The sequence below is a fragment of the Equus asinus genome, chromosome 2, assembly GCF_041296235.1.
Source record: "Equus asinus isolate D_3611 breed Donkey chromosome 2, EquAss-T2T_v2, whole genome shotgun sequence".
Classification (NCBI taxonomy): Eukaryota; Metazoa; Chordata; class Mammalia; order Perissodactyla; family Equidae; genus Equus; species Equus asinus.
In genome coordinates, this window is record NC_091791.1 from 15,707,170 (window position 1) to 15,724,589 (window position 17,420).

Genomic DNA, 17,420 nt, shown 5'->3' on the forward strand with positions numbered 1-17,420 from the left:
TGGAAAAGAAGTACACTGAATTCCAAAATGGGATCACGTATAACAATATATGTAGTAACCACAGAATCCAGAAATGAAAACCTACTGGTTTCTTTCTCTGTCGTTATTGCTTCCATAGGAGATCAATGGCAGGGGGCGAAGGTCCTCAGAGTCATCAGGTAAGCTGGTTTTTTCTATGCAGCTCTCATCTCTGTGTCTGCTTCTATGACAATTCTTGCCATGATGGATTATAACCAACGATTTCCTTTCCCTCTGTGTAGACCTCAAGAGCAGGAACCATTTCTTTGTTTTTCATCCAATCTCATTACTTAGCACAATGCCTGGCACATAACAAATGTTTGTTAAATGGACTAATGAAGAAAAGTCTATGAAAAGAAAAACACATGACTATGTAAAGGCTAAATGTTTGCAAAACTCAAATGTAGAAAGTAAGTTGTACAAGGAAGAAAGCATTTGGCAAAAATCTTTGGCCCCATCTACATAGACATTCGGTGTCTCACTTTGGAATAAAATCTGGTAGAGAGACTCCACTCTCCTGAGTATAAGACTTAAATCAATTAGAGCAGAACTCTTAGAGAAGCATGTGTAAAATTTTTTTTAAAAGCCCATCTGGTATTATAAGTATGTATTTTGGTAAAAAAAAAATAACACAATGCAACACAAAGCACACCTATCATTTTTATTACACAATCTACAGAAAGTAAAGATTTACAAAATCTTTTTGGCCAGAGGGTGTATGAAAAAAGGTAGATTTTCCCAAGTGGAGGAGTAAGGACCCCAGGAGAGACATGAGATTTTTATGATTATCTACCAAGAGTTTAGGTTTCAAAAGGCTGGGAAACAAGAACTTGGCATAAGTTATGCTTCTGTTCCTGAGACCCTGTGCTTGTTCTAGAGAGAGGCAGAGTCAACAAAACCTGAGGGCTCTATCAAGCAGGGTAATTCCTATTAATCACTCTGAGCTGAGGAGCCTGGGGAAATAATCACACAACTCAGCCAGGTATCTGAATTTTCCTTCTCTTCTGCAGGGGCATTTATTATCCACCTCCTCCAGCCCTAGGCATGGTACAGAGTTCAATGCCTCTTCTGTAACTGGATCTTTACACACCCATCAGCCCCTTTCCTCCAGTCCTCCCACAGCGCGAACCCTGTGAACCTGCTTCCAGGCCTCTTTCTCCCCTTAGCCTGACATTTAACAACTAGATTCCAAGCCATCCAAGGTTCTATTTTACCTGCAACTCTAACTGGTGCAGCTGTTTCAAATTTATAAAGTCATACTACATATATAATCCTTTAAATTAGAGGGGAAAAAAAAAACCGTCAGCAGTTAACTTGAGAGCTGTGAGTAAGGTGCAGACACTGCCCATCCTGCAGGACAGCAGGCAAGTGGTCACTCCCCACTTCCCAGCAGAGAGGAACCTGAATCTCATCAAGTTCCCCAACCCAAGTACTAATTTATAGGATACATACAGATAGAGAAATATGCTAAGGGGTACCAGGGGATTCCATCAGTTGAATGTGAGAAATTTTACAGGAAAAGTGACCTGGTTGATTTAACAACTGGGGTGAAAGAAGTAGAAGAGTAATGGATCAGAAGTTGCAAAGAGGTCTGAGAATGTCACTGGGTGAGTCTGAAGGGAGGCAATGGTGGTTGCTCCAGAGAAGGGGAGGCTCTGATTAGCAAATTTGGAGGCAGGCATTTGCGGGTGACATGATGACATGGTATGAGTGTGAATCCATGGCGATGGGGAGTGGAGGAACTAAATGGCTAATTGGATTGCAAGTCACTTTTCAGCACTAATGGCAGTTTGTTCAAGAAGCAAAAGAATTTCCTAATAGTCCTTGCCCCAACATTTACTGGCCCCAAATACTATGTTAATGTGGGGCACTCAGGGAGAAAGGGAATCATTTTTTAGAGCTTTCCTAGGGAACAATACACACAGAAAGTAATGTTGTCACCTTGAACTTTCAGAATCCCTTTGCCTAGATAGCCCAGGCACTATTTTTCATCCTCACAACATTCTTACAATGCAAAAAAGGGGACAGATATTAAGAACTATGGAACAGAAAATCTATACTTTATTAAAATAGAGTTCCTGGAAGTTAATTGACTCCCATTTGTCTTTTCAAGCTTAGAAAACCCGGCTAAAAGACCTCTTGGGCAAGGAGGCAGGCCAGGACTCCCAGAGCCTAACGTGGTGTCTTGATCCATAACTCTTCTTGCTGTTGGCCAAGGCCTTCCTGAAAGGAAGGAAGGCTGAGCAGAGAGCAGTGCAGGCTCAGGACAGCTGCTCTCACAGGAATGTTTCCCTCCCCCAGAGCCATGGAGCTGACTCGATGGCTGCTTGCTAAGGAGTGTTGGGGCTGGGACACAGTGCTCATGGCCCCCCTGTTCCTGGGCTGGTCTGCGTCTAGGGCTGACATGCCCACCAGTTAGGGTAGGTCACTCAGCCGGATCATGCCAAATGGTCCCATCGCCCTTCCTGCTTCCACCAAGCCTTGTGCTCCAATCTATCTTCTATCTCCTACTTGCACGATGGGAGGAGCCACCTCACTTTGTTCTCTGCTTTCTGCCACAGTTCGAGTTTATGTACACCATGGGTCTCTTTTTAAGATTCAGCTGGCACGAGGCACCAAGGAGAATCAAGAAACCCTCTGCAGAGCATCTGTCATCATTTCTTTTCAACAATATTTATAGCACAGTGCTATGGGCTAAACTCTGAGCTCAGTGACAGGAAACAAAGCAAATAAAAACATTCATTTTTCATTTTCACTGAATAAGAACAACTGAATTAGAAGAAATTGGAGCAAAATAAAAGAAAAAAACACAATTGACACATTTAAATATTACAAAATTTTTATTGCAAACACAAAGCGTTAGTCAAGTGCTTTACAAATGAAATGCTTCCTTTAGGCTAAATACAAATGTGCAAGGGGGACTTCAAGGCCCAGGGAGCTGAGTACTTCCCCTGTGGCAGGGGGCTTCTGGAAGAAGGGGCTGGTGATGCCCAGGACCCATTGCTAACTGATGAACAGCATAGATAAGCTCCAAAATCTCTCTTACCTCACACACGCCCTGAAGACCAAGGAGTGCCTCTGAAATACTAATGTACTCATATAAGTTTTCATTATTAACAGATAGAAGTATCAACCCACAGGGTTATAATGTACTATACATCATGAACTATAGCCATAATTTGTCTTAGCAAGATAGTACAACGTAATAAATATTCTTTCAATCATTTTAGAACAATGATTATTCTACCTGGAAATACTCAAAAGGTACTTCAGAAACTAACCAGACAGAGTCTCCCTTTTGCCCGGTGGGTTTACACTGCTGTAATTGCATCCCCTCCTCTTATTTAGGGTAATTCCAACGCAGCTCTATTTTGTCCCTGATATCCAGATTCCTATAGATCACAGTACTGTACTCCACGCCAGGGCTGTCTGTTTTTAAGATACATAAAAAGTTTACCAATGATAAAAATATTCTAGACAGAAAAAACAACTGTACTTTTCTCTCATTTACAAAGGCCAAGTGTGGTCTGGATACCAACTGGAAGGAAAGTCTTTTTTCATTGCTTCCACTGAATAAGTCCATCAAAACTATATCTGAGATTAGCACTGTTTCAGGATCTGGGCAATATTAGGTCTCATAATGTCTTGACTACAGAAGGTAGATCTGAAAAATTTTAAAGGGCAAAAAGGATATTAATATGATTCCAGGGGGAAAAATGATATTGGTAGATCTCTTAATTTAATGAGTTATTATTTTGTAAACACTTGTGCAAATACAGTATTGATTTTTAAAATGTTTCCTTTTCTTTAATTGCAAAATTTCTAGGTGAACAAATTTTCATACTAGTTGCAAATTTCAAATCATATGTGGGTTATAAATGCCATTTATAAAATTTTAACTATGTTTGAAAATGCAAAGGAAAAGGTAATACTTACTCATATCCATATTTTCCAGATACATCTGTCACCATTTCTGCTCCCAACTTATTCTGAGAATGTCCAAATGAATGTTCCTTCCAAATGAACTCGATATTTGTAATGTTTCCAATGTTAACTTCAGTATCAATTAATTTTGTGTAAGTCATGCCTGGATTAAGTGTTCCACTGCAAACAGAAAAATAAAACTCATAAGTTTGCACTCGTATTCACAGGGCTGAAGTGAAAGACAACATCTGTGTGTGTGCCACGGAAGAGAAAGTTGCACTTGCTGGCATTTGCTTGTAGGAGATTTATTCTTTCCATTCACATTGAACAGCATGGTTCTAGAGCTTGAAATAAGGATGAGGTGAATGGGAAGCTTGACTAGTTGATTTCGGGGATGCCTACAGGGGCCTTATGTTGGTGAGTTCTCCATAATGAAAGATCCGGTCTCGGCTTTTTAGTATCAGAAACCAGATTTTATTGACACCAGGAAGTGACCAAACTGTCAGTGATGGACTAAATTCACACAAAACTGATCTATAAACCAGAAGCCTGTTTATCAGTTCACAATGGGAAATGCTTCCTTTATATTAACCAAAATGTTCTCTTTCTCTTTCCCTGGTACCTTCTTTATCTGTATTAAAAAAATTGCGTAACCAAACTAGTGATCGAAAGAAGTTTTGGTGAGCATGGCAATAAAGCAAAGTGGATTATCTTGAGGCATAAGGCATATTTAATCCAAGTCAGAATTAGGCCAAATGAGATTTCTTTATTCCTGCTATTTCCTTGTTCCTTTGTTAATTTATTGCCTATCTCCTCTAACTGGAATATAAGTTCCAGAAGAGTAAGACCTGTGTCTGTATCCTCAGCAATTGGAACAATTCCTGGTACACAGTAGGCATTCAAATGTTTGTTGAATGAATGAATGTTACTATTCCTAGAGCCTATCTTATTCTATTACGTGTAGAATTAATTGACGTAATTATCAGAAGGCAATTTTTCTTCCGGGTTCTTAGGGGTAATTTCCCTGTCGCTGCATGCACTGCCTTCACTCAGGGCACACACAGTGCAGCCCTTCACAAGAGTGTCGTTGGAAGCTCTAACAACTAAGATATACTTTACAGTGAAGCCAGGCTCTTAAAGCTTGACCAAAGAATAGGAATAGACTAGCATACAAATTCATTTAGCTGGCTTCATTTCAAGATGAGACATCTACTATGAATCTGAAATCAGCTTAATTATTCTTAAAAGAGGATTGGGTGAACTACGCCACGACATTACAACAGCTTCTTCAGACATTAGCGAAAGAAATACGGAGATGTCAAAACATTTTCAGGAATCTTGAAAAAGGCCGGGATTGCCTATTCCTCCCCGCCTGCCCCACGCCAGGCGCCTCTGCGCAGGGCACACACCGCATATCCTTAGGCAGTGTCCCGAGTGCCTCAGAGCCACAGGCAGACGATTGTGTCGAACTGCTCTCAGAGTAGTAGCTTAATGGAGACATGAAGAACAGGCAGAAGTGGGATCTGCTAAGACAGGGAAGGGTATTTGGAACAAAGGAACAGCATGGTCGTGAAGTCAGGAAGGGAGGAAAGCATGGGATCTATTCAATGGTGGGTGGCGCAATCAGTGCATCCTGGCTGAGCCGAAGGTGAATGGAGCCAAATGGTGGGGACACGGCTAGAGAAAGACGTGGAGCCTGTGAATTAACCAGATGCAGATGATCATTGACTGAACCCGTATTTACAGGCAGTGGCACCGAGGCAAGGTGATGGGCTCAAACTCTGCCAGAGTGAGCACTCTGATGCATCTCTCAGCTGACAAAATAAGCACCAAATCCCTGCTTCTCATGTCTCCGCCCGGTGTTTGAAGATGACGGAAATCCCAGAGGCTGACCATCTAATCCATTCGTCAATTCGCAAAAAGGTAGCATCTAATTAGTGTGCAGAACGCTAATTCTGAAATGAATTATGGGATTAAACAATCAAAGTGAAATATGGAAAACAAAAACGCTAAGGCTGATCAAAGAAAAGGTTAAGGAAAACTCAAGATAAAAGGGACCTTAGCCCAAGATACATAGGGAATGTCTCTACTGAATTATTCCTACTTTTGATTATTCCAACACCCGTCCTGTATCTGTGGGTACTACATGGATAGCTTATTAAAACTTTGGCGACCGATGTAAATGTCTTATTTCATGAGTAATTTGTAACCTACACAAACAGAAATATATGCTCTAATTTGTGTAACATTAATGGACTGGATTAAAAATATATCTTGTTTACTGTCAATTTTTTTCCACTTGCTTTATCATCTAGACCTGTATTTTCATGTTATCATTACCTAATGTTTTCTGTTTGTAGCTGGAACTGTGAAGAAAATAGATATTATGATGTCTATTTTATATCTGGAAAACATGAAGTGAAAAGGAAAGCAAATATAACATGTTAGCCTGTGGTAGCATAGGAAAAGAAAAGACTGAGCTGCTTCTTGAGCCAGTGTAAGCAAGCGCCGGTGCTGTGTCGCCTGCCAGCTCCTTGTCCTTACCTACCTGGCCATCACAAACTCTTCTGTTCCCCCAGTCGCTCCACCTACACGGAGAAATATGCTCCCTTGAGTGATATTGTTTCCACTGAGTTTAACAGACAATTTGTGCCTCCAACCTGGAAATAAAGCAAAAAAGAAAGAAAACGAAGGGTTAAAAACATGTGAAAAGTGGGTCCGGCCGGGTGGCGCAGTGGTTAAATGTGCACGTTCTGCTTTGGTGGCCCTGGGTTTGCCCGTTCAGATCCCGGGTGTGGACCTACACACTGCTTGGCAAGCCATGCTGTGGCAGGCGTCCCACGTATAAAGTAGAGGAAGATGGGCATGGATGTTAGCTCAGGGCCAGTCTTCCTCAGCCAAAAGAGGAGGATTGGCAGCAGATGTTAGCTCAGGGCTAATCTTCCTCAAAAAAAAAGTATGGAAAGCATGACATCCTGGACACTTTAATGGAAACGCAAGTTTTCAGAGTTAAAACGGAACAAGGCTGCTCATGTTCAGGAAAAAATACAACTTTAGATTGTGCGAATTTGCTGAAAAACTACATTTAAAAATACATATAAATGTCCACATTTAATTTTCCAAAAATAAATAGTTTAATGATATTTTACAAGAAAATTCTTTAATTCTCCAGGCATTTTTATGACTTCTTAAAATGGAAGTGTGTGTCTCTTTTATCCATTTCCTTTGCATTCTGTGGCAGATATACTTTCCTTAGCTGGGTTTTTATTTGTCATAGTTTGACAACTAATCCAGAAAAAATCTAGAAAACCTACGGGCAAGAAGGTCTGTGCTTTGGAAATTACGTGGAGGTGAAGTGAACTGTCCCGTCCCCTCCTGCAGGGATGTGTGCTAGGAATGGCCTAGCAGCACAGGTCTGCGTCGGCACAAAGCCTGCCAATGGGATACTTCCCTTGCAGATGGTCCAGTGTAATTTTCTAAAAATGTAGAGGTAAATAGATCTTTCGTTCCGAATTCTGAAATTGTTGTATGCTTAATAACACATCGCAAAATGAAATTCTTCATAAAGCTGTTTGGAAAGCATCTGAAAAGGGAAAAATCTACCAGAGAGAATTTTTAATTCATGTGTTAGTCATTGCCAAAGATTTCTCTTTCCCTCTTCAATCCATTCTATTGAAAACAGTATGGAGGTTTCTCAAAAAATTAAAAATAGAAATACCATATGATTCAGCTATTCCACTACTGGGTATATATCCAAAGAAAATGAAATCAAGAATCCAAAGAGATTTATGCACCCCTATGTTCAATGCAGCATTATTCACAATAGCCAAGATGTGGAAGCAACCCAAGTGCCCATCAATAAGTGAATGGATAAAGATGTGGTATACATAAACATATATATATATATTTATATACACACACACACACACATATACAATAGAATACTACTCATCCATAAAAAGAGCTAAAATCACACCACTTGCGACAACATGGATGGACCTTGAGGGTACTATGTTAAGTGAAATAAGTCAGACAGAGAAAGACAAATACTGTATGATTTCTCTCATATGTGGAAGATAAACAAACACATAGATACAGAGAACAGATTGGTGGCTACCAGAGCAGAAAGGGGTGGAGGGAGGGTGAAAGGAGAAAAGGGACACATACGTATGGTGATGGATAAAAACTAGACTATTGCTATGAAACATGATGCAGTCTGTACAGAAAGTGAAATATAATAATGTACACCTGAAATTTACATAATTTTGTAAGCCAATATGACCTCAATAAAATAATTAAAGTAAATTAAAAAAAAGAAATACAGCTCCCTCTCTTCCCTCTCCACTGAAACCTTTCTCCCCCAGCTCACCAATGACTGAACTGGTTTTTCACCCAGTGAGCCCTTTGGGTCCCTGTCTCATTTGACCTTTTAGCACATCTCATGCACTGATGCAGCCTCTCTTCCTCGTCTCTTTCTTCTCTTGGCTCCTTTGACTACTACCCCACCAGTTTATCTTCTTTCTCTCTCTTTCCGCTCAGTCCTCAGTCTCCTTTACAGGGGCCGCTTTCTTGGCTCTTTCTTTTTATTTGACACACTCTTCTTGGGTAATTATATCATCCACTTTCACAGCTCTGATTACTGTCTAAATATGAGTGACTCTCAAATCTCTATCTGTAGATCACAGTGATCTCCAGAGGCTGAGACCGGTATCTCCAACTGTCTGGTGGGCATGCGCACTCCCAAGTCCTAAAGGCATCTCAAACCTAACAGGTCAGAGACTGAGCCCAACTTACTCCGAACCAGCCTCTCTCCCTGAGTTACCCAGTTCAGTGGATGGGACTTCATCCACCCAGCCAGAATCATCCTTGACTTCTCTTTTTTCTGCATTCGTCAAATCCATTCACCAGGTTCCTTTCTGCTTCTACCTCCTAACCATCTGTGTAATCTCTTCACTTCTCTCTGCTTTTCTGCCTGGTTTGTCGCAACAACTGTTCTCTATTTTTCTCCCATCATTATTGAGATATAATTGACATATAGCATCATATAAGTTTAAAGTGTACAACATGATTTGATATACATACGTTGTGAAATGATACCCCAGTAAGGTTAGTTAACACATCCATCACCTCACATACTAGTGAGGGGTGAATGATTCTAACAGTCACTCGGCCTCCAGCTTGTCCCCCTATTATCCATGCAGCAACTAGAGTGATATTTCCAAAAAACCTATCTGATAATCCTTAATACCCTTCAGTGGCTTTCCATTAGCCCCAAGATAAAGCCTAAACTCCCCACATGGCACACAATTCCATTATTAGACCCAATTTACTTCCCCTTCCTCATTTCATATTACTCTTCTCTTGGTCTCTGCAGCCCCAGCAGGGGATCTTCTTTCAGTTTCTGCTCTTACCTCCTGGAGTTCACACACACAGTTCCTTCTGCTGGGAATACCCCCATTTCCTTCGCCCTCTTATTCATCTTCCAAGACCCAGCTTAGAAATCGCTTTCCCTCAGAAGGCTCCCCTGACCTGGGTGTGGAAGTTCCTCCTTCCTCTCCTAACACAAAGTTTATTACTCAAGATTGGAACTGCGAATTATTATTATTATTATTATTTTTGCTGTCTTCCCCACTAGCCTAAACTCACTGTATTGTTCTTCATTGCATCCTCAGAGTCTGGCCCAATGCCCAGTTATTCAGTAGACACTCATTAAAAACTGTTGAATTTTTAAAGATAAGTACCTTAAAGCATTACAATAAAACTTAGCTACAATACTTACGGGCAAATGGGGAAAGAGCCCCTGTGTTTAAAAAATAATATGATCTATTAGGCTTCCTATTTTTGACATGAAATCTATCAGCAAAATGACCCATTGTTGGACAACCTTCTTTGGGACAATGGAAGCAATTTCCCTGGTGACAGAAAATAAGAGGCAATTAGAAATGTAATTAGAAATGTTGTCCTTCAATAAACACATAAGTTATCAAACTGTAATAAATCTTTGGAATCTAAATAAAGTACATGCATTTACAATTGACGAAGTTGCCTAACAGGTCGAAAGCAAAACCAAATAAAACAAAACAACTGAAGGGAAAAAGAAAAATGGCCTGTTAAAAAAATGGGTAAATGATATGACTAGACAATCCACACTAGAGGAAACTCAAATAGCCAATAGCTATGTAAAACAATGCTCGATCTTACTAGTTGTCAGGGATGTGCTAATTAAAACAACAGGCAATTTCATACTCAGCAGATTTGCAAAAATTAAAACAATTGGCAATACCAAGTACTAGTGAAGACATGGAGTGGGAGATTCTCATTTGCTTTTGATGGGAATATAAATGGACAAACATTGCAGACAGCAATTTGGTAATTTCTAATAAAGACAGAAAGGCACATACGCTTCGATCATATGCCGCAGAAAAACTTCTACCCAAGGACATAAGGAGATATGCAGAGGTCTTTATGGCAGAATTGCTTTTAATAACAAAGACTGGAATCAACCAAAACTCACATTAGTGGGGGGAGGAATAAATAAATTGTGGCTGATTCCTATAAAATAAATACATAGATTGATATATATCACCGTAGATCTCAAATTTATAACATTTAACAAAAAAAAAAGCAAATCCAGAAAGATACTTAGAGTATGATGCTATTTATTTGATATATATCTGATTCAGTTCAAATTCTGCCTTAGGGGAGACAGTGAGGAAATACAAGGTACTTCAATCCTTTAATTATATGTATGCTTTAAAATCTAAAGCAAAACTAACGAGATGTTAACTTTTTAAAAAAATCTGTGTAGCAGTTCTTGAGTATTTGCTATTTTAGATTTTGAACTTTTGGGTTTAAACCATGGCCATTTGGGCTAGGACTATAGTGAAACATCCCATTTCAAACTCTATTTTTAATGAAGGAAAAATCTCACAAAAATAATAACAGCTCATATTTACTGAGTGTTTACCCTATGCCAGGCGCTGTTCTCAGCACTTTACGTTGTATTAACTCAATTGATCCTCACAAAGCCCCTAATTGTCATAATGCTTTTCCTCTTCCTCTTTTACAGATGCGGAAACTGAAGCGCAGAGAAGTTAAACAATCTGTCCAGTGTTGCACATCTAGTAAGCAATGGAACAAGAACGCGAACCCGGGCAGCCTGGAACCAGAACTCCTCCTGATTTGATTTTATTCTATTCTATTTATTTTATTTTTCTGGCTATTTGGGTAAAAGTACAATAAAACATATCGAGGAAATTGACTCGTTCTCTAGTTTGTAACCATAATTAGCATCCATGGGCACAGGAGCCTAAGCTTCTCCAGTCAGGCAGACAACCCCATCATCACTGAATATACCGTAACTCTAAGGGCCAGCCTTCAGTATAGTAAAGGCCAGGACCCTGTAGCCACTCAGAGCAGCATCCGGGGCCGGAAGAAGGTGGTTATAGGGGGAAACGCCAGTGCTTGGCTGTCAAGCTTTCTGAGAACGGCAGTTCACCAGGGCACGTTACGAGTGATGGCAACTGGCTCAGGAAACTGAGAAGATGGCCAGAGGGTGACCACTCACCTTGCTCTGTAATAGGGGAGAAATGCTTATTCCTGTCCCAACATTGCACTTGTTCACAAAGTGCTACTACTTACAATAAACGTTGGCTGGAAATCCCACGTTTTTCTACCCTGACAAAAGAGGAATTAGGTCTCTAAAGCACAAGAAAGAAAATCTTTCCACTCCTCACTACAAAATAGATTTTTTTTCTCCTTTTCATAGTGATAACCAAGTGAAAAATATGTTTAGCTCAGATCTGGCAATGTGTGTTTTATGACTCAAGCAAAATCAGATCTGGTACTTCGTCACATATTGATTTGATCTGTGTGGAACTCCCGTGAGCTATCTGTGCCTTAGTTCAGCTCTGTATAAATAGTTAAATTTTAACAAAATAGTTTTTATGTTCCAAGTAAATAGCAATATGTTTGATTCTAACTATTGATTAGTGCAGCCTTCTCCGGGCATCTTTGAAGATGACATTTAAAATATATACACAGAAAACTTTTTGCCCTGGACTTATGCCCCTTACATGGTAGCATATAATTACTGCATAACAAATAGCCAAAAAAGCAAAATTTGACATAATCTTCAAAAGAGCTGAAACAACCAGAATACAAATAGTTAGTTTAGTTATTTAAGCCCCTCAGCAACCCCAGCTCCGGTTCAGTACTCAGCACAGAAAGAATCTATTATTTCCCAAAAAGGCAGATGCATTTTTTGCCAAATACTCAAAGCCATAATTTTTAGTTGGCTGATCATGCTTCAAAAAATGACTTGCTGATTAAATTCCATTGCAAAATGCTTTACTTACTGCTTTAAAAGATTCGTAGGATCTACAAGGATAAGCAATAAAGGCATCAGGATCAAGGATGCTTTCAGTATAAAAGCGATGACTTCGGGCATGGTTGCAATCAAAGAAGGAAGTCACTTCTGTGGAAACAATTTCCAATTAACTGATAGCAAAGAACTGATTAACTGGTAACGGATAGCATGAACCATTTCTTGGAAAAAGTAACTTTAAATGCCGGTTTCCTGATGAGTCTAGACAGCTAGGCTTTGCGTGTGGGCTTGGATACTGCACAGCATTTATCAATATTAAGTATCATTTTCTTTGTACCAAAGAAGCTTTGTGTGAATCTAACGGGACACTCAAGCAGGGTAAACAAACAAATGCAGATGTAGGTGGCTCTGTGCTCTGACCTTAATATCCCCAACACTTTCCAGATCTCTGACAAAGGCACTTAGAGCTTTAAGTGTCCCTGTGTACACAGCGTCTCCACCTTAGACCAATTAATTCTGTCTCCCTGTTTCTGCAGGGAGGACTGAATACCCTCCTATTCAATCACAAAACAGCCAGCAACGTTAACTCGTACACCCCTTTAGCTGAGTTTCAAGGTGTGACAGCTGGGACCATTATAAAGAATGCTGAAGACAAATTCGTTTTGTCATTGTCAGGCATAACATTATTGCCACCAATAGTTAGGATCATTGCAACAATAAATAAGATAGATCTAGATACATTTGCGTAGTCTGAAGTTCTCATAGCATTCTAGCCATTTACACTCTCTTTACCTTACATAACAACATTTTTATTGTATGGCATGGACTGTTCTTTCAATGACCTACACAGCTTGGTTGATCTTTGAGAAACTAGATTTTGGTTTTAGTATACGTGGTAAATCATTATTCTATAATAAATAGTGCCCTCCAATGAATCACTCCTTCTCAGATCCTTGCCCTTCTGCAATATCATATTACCATTCCTCCCTTCAGGAGATGGAGTCTATTTTTTCACTCCCTGGGTTACAGGCTAGTCTTGTGACTTCTTCTGACCAACGGAATGTGGAGGAACTAATACTGTGAGCGTTCCAGGGCCTCAGTCTTAAGAGACCTTCCAGCCTCCCCTCTTGCTCTCTTGGAATCCAGGCTCCACGTTAAGAAACCCAGGTTAACTGGCTGGGGAGAGAGGCCCTGAAGGCTAACAGACCGCTTACGGAGGAGAACCAGACACGGAAGATCATCTTGGACCTTCCCACCCAGCTTAGCCCAGCTCAGCCTCCAGCTGGATACAATCACACAAATTATCCCAGTGGATTCACCCCGAAGCAGAATCTTGGCAGAACTCTGCCTGAATCTTGAACCTCAGAATCACGGCAATAAAACCGTCATTCTTTTAAGAATGTTTTTTATCTGTTTTTGTCGTTATGCAATAGATAACTGAGACAGCTAATTTCATAAATGCAGTATAGAAGCAGAACTCAATAAGTGGCATCATCTTATTTTTTAATGAGTACTTCTCTTACATCAGGTTTCTTTATGTACAGACTATATTCACAACTAATTGTGATTTAGACAAGACGGTTAGTTAGAATATAAGGAACTACGAATTTTAAAAGTAAGTGGTTTCTTAGTAATAAACATAATGTAAAATAGAACATCTTGAAGTCTTAAAACTCATCTAAAGACTTAACGTGAATGATAAATGTGCTTTTAATCCAATAAAGTTGTAGGAGCTCTTATAATGTCTCAAAATGATAGTATATGATACATGTGTTTTACTTGAATTAATTCTTTACAGAATTTCAAACGCTCTGTGTATAACACTTAATCTAGTACACAAAGGAGTCTTATGATCTATATTTTATCCTAACAGAAGGACTTTAAATCATAATACGGAAAATAATAAGAGAAATAAGTTTTATAATAGGCCTTTTTTGAATGAATTTTGCTTTTCTGTACTAGGTGGAATTGGCTTTCATTCCTTTTCTTTTTTTTTTAAAGATTGGCACCTGAGCTAACAGCTGTTACCAATCTTCCTTTTCTTCTCTCTTTTCCTTCTTCTCCCCAAAGTCCCCCAGGACATAGTTGTATATTTTAGTTGTGGGTCCTTCTAGGTGTGGCATGTGGGATGCCACCTCAGCATGGCCTGACGAGCGGTGCCATGTCCGCGCCCAGGATCCGAACCGGGGAAACCCTGGGCTGCCGAAGCGGAGCACACGAACTTAATCACTTGACCACGGGGCCGGCCCTGGCTTTAAGTCTCATTTTGAGCATCTGTAGATTCATCAGTTGTTTTTTTTAAGTAGTCATTGCAAATAGATATTTCTAATCACATTTATTCCTTCAGAACAGATATTAAAACTTGTAATTTATCTCTAGTGAAGAGGAAATGTGAGCTAATCTCAATGTCATGATCTATGTATCTTTCCTCTACAACAGCCAAATGGAAGATCAAATAATTACATCATCTAACTATTCTGACCATATGTGATCAGGTGGTGAGATATTTAGAATCATCCAGATATTTATCATATCATCATACTTATATTATGTGTTATTATATATTATGTATGTTTCATTATTTACATGATGATGATACGTAGAGATGGAGAGGAATGGAATTCCCAAATAATAACTCTTTGGTGCCTTATAGACATTATCATTTTTGGAAGCTACTATAAAAGTTTAAATACTATTTATTGAATTTGTGATTAGTGTAATCTGTTATCCTGAGTGATTCTCTTAAAAAATAAGTCAAACCATGTCTCTCTTCTGCTCAAAATCCTCCCATAGCTCCCATCTCCCTTGAGTAAAAGCTAAGTCTTTACTACAGTCCATAAGGCCCTGTATTATCTCCCTGTTCCCTCTCTAACCTCACACTCTACTACTCTCCTTTCACTTCGCTCCAGCCACAATAGGCTCCTCACTGCCATGAACCTCATGCAGGCTCCTGCCCCAGGTCCTTTGCACTTGCTATCCCCACCCCTCAGCCTGGAATGCCTTTCCCCCAGGCATCCACAAGGCTACCTCCTTTAGGTCATCTTTTCAGAAAGGACTCCCTGGCCACCCTATCAAAAATCTCCTTCCCCTACTCCACTCCCACTGTCACCAACACATCGTATTCCCATTCCATGCCTTATTTTGTCTCCTTAGCACCTATTCTATTACTGTTTTTCTAGCAAATTAGAATATTAGCTCCACAGGAGGGATTTTTGTCTTCGTCTTCATTCCTACTGTTCCCAAAATAATGCCTGGCGCATAGTAAGCACTCAATACATATTTGTTGAACGAATGAACACATCCTCCTTGTTTATATTGAGTGCCTCAGTGTGCTAGACATTCTGTCAGGCCCTGGGGATACAAAGGGAACCAAGACACGGATCCTGACCTTACAGGTCTCGCAACTGGTGGGAGCTTCATACACCCCACTGTGTTTTGGGCTAAAATACATCTTTATATTATTTTATATACGAAAGGATGTGGATCCTGTCCAAGGAGGGAGCTGAGTGAATGTATAACAGTAGACTTCATATATTTAGAAAGTACTTACCTTCCTTGTAAGCATTGAAATCAAATTTAAATAAAGGCGTAATTAAGTCTTCACATCCTGGCATGTGCTTCCCTCCATTTGGATAAAAGTCAAGATGACCACAAGCATTGATAGTTCCGGCACCTGAAATAGATAAAAGCAGGATAAATGCTTTAAAATTCTCCTCTTTGCTTCAGCGTAGTTTCTGTTTGTGTCAAAAACTGACCAAGTTCGAAGAGGAGGCGAACTGCATTTGTATGAATAACATCAACGAAGTTGGCGTCTGAGGGGTCCAGCCTGACTTCTTTCGGAGTGTTGTGGAAATACGGCCCCGCTGGGTCCAACCCTAGGAAAAAGCATAATGTCTATTAAACCAACATGTTCTATACAAGAGTACATCGATAGTGGTGTTCTTTTGGAAGGATAGATGGTGAAGGCAAGGTATTCTTTTCTACATGTTTCGTATAGGTCAGACACCACTCAGGACAAAGTACAGATACATAAACAGCATGTAAATGCCAGGGCTGTATATATCGAATGTCAGATTCCTACACACAAGTGAGGCTGTGTCTAGACAATGCTAAACAGCTAACAAAGTCAGAAAAATCAAAGTGGCTATTCTAGAGTCCGTACGTGGACTACCATATACATAGTTAAGGTTATGGATTACAGATGATCTCAAAAGCAACATCTGTATGCAAAAAAAGAGAAAGAAACATCAGCTCTCCAATATGTAAAGTTGAGTCTACAAAGCAACATGGTTAAAATAATAAAATCATAATCCTCAGCTAAGGCTCACTTAGTTCCACTTCATTATATTACACATGAAAAGCCTGAAGCCCAGTGAAATGAAGTGACCTGACAAGGCCACCATATGTTAGAGGCAAATGGATTAAGAGTCCACGTGTCCAGACTCTCAGCCCATTGTCTCCTGTTCAAATGTCTAGTAAAATAAAGCTAAGATATCTAGAGGTCTCTAAAATGTTATGACCATTCACATACCCCGTCATTTACTCATTCAGTGATTATTTATCAAGCACTTACTAGGTGCCAGGAACCAGGTTTGGAACTAGGATACAAGGATGAAGGCCTAGCCTTGTCTGCGAGAAGCTTTCTGCTTGGCGGGGAAGGCACCTCAGTCCAGTGTGCTCAGTGCTGAGACAGAGGGGAGCGCAGGTGTTATGCAGGCCTGGAGAAGCCACCTGTAACCCAGTCCTGGGAAGCAAGGACACGCTTCTGCTGGGGATGGGCAATATATGCAGAGAGCTAAGCGATCAGAGGAGCCAGCCAGGGTAAAGACGGGGTCAGCAGCATCCCCGGGAGAGGAAAGAGAACTAACTAGTTTGCAAGGGCTGGTGTGTAGAGTTCTAGAATTTGGTGAGAAATGAAGATAGCATTGTAAGCAAGAGCCAGATGTAATTGGAGCCATTATAAGGAGTTTGGACATGATCTGGTTGACCATGGGCAGCTCTTACAAGCTTGCAAAAGAGGAGATTTATGATCTGATTTATATTTCAGCAAAATCTCTTTGCTGTAAAGTGGAGTCTGGGTCCCAGAGTGGAGAGGACGTGGAGCAGAGCTGCAGTGGCCCCTTCTGGAAAAGCAGCTTGAGAGAGAAATGAA

The 17,420-nt window shown here is 40.1% G+C and overlaps 1 protein-coding gene across 1 annotated transcript in view; it reads right to left on the bottom strand.

Annotated features, from left to right (window-relative positions):
• Window positions 1-2,833: 2,833 nt before the first annotated feature.
• The window catches only part of PNLIPRP3 (pancreatic lipase related protein 3), a 34,479-nt gene continuing 19,892 nt past the window's right edge, over window positions 2,834-17,420 (bottom strand). Inside the window, exons 6-12 of the mRNA XM_014849268.3 lie at window positions 16,024-16,143; window positions 15,819-15,941; window positions 12,300-12,418; window positions 9,722-9,854; window positions 6,491-6,602; window positions 3,955-4,122; window positions 2,834-3,682 (exon numbers count right to left, since the gene is read on the bottom strand). Coding sequence (XP_014704754.2) covers window positions 3,619-3,682; window positions 3,955-4,122; window positions 6,491-6,602; window positions 9,722-9,854; window positions 12,300-12,418; window positions 15,819-15,941; window positions 16,024-16,143 — 839 coding nt within the window. The 3' untranslated portion in view covers window positions 2,834-3,618. The remainder of the gene's footprint in view (window positions 3,683-3,954; window positions 4,123-6,490; window positions 6,603-9,721; window positions 9,855-12,299; window positions 12,419-15,818; window positions 15,942-16,023; window positions 16,144-17,420) is intronic.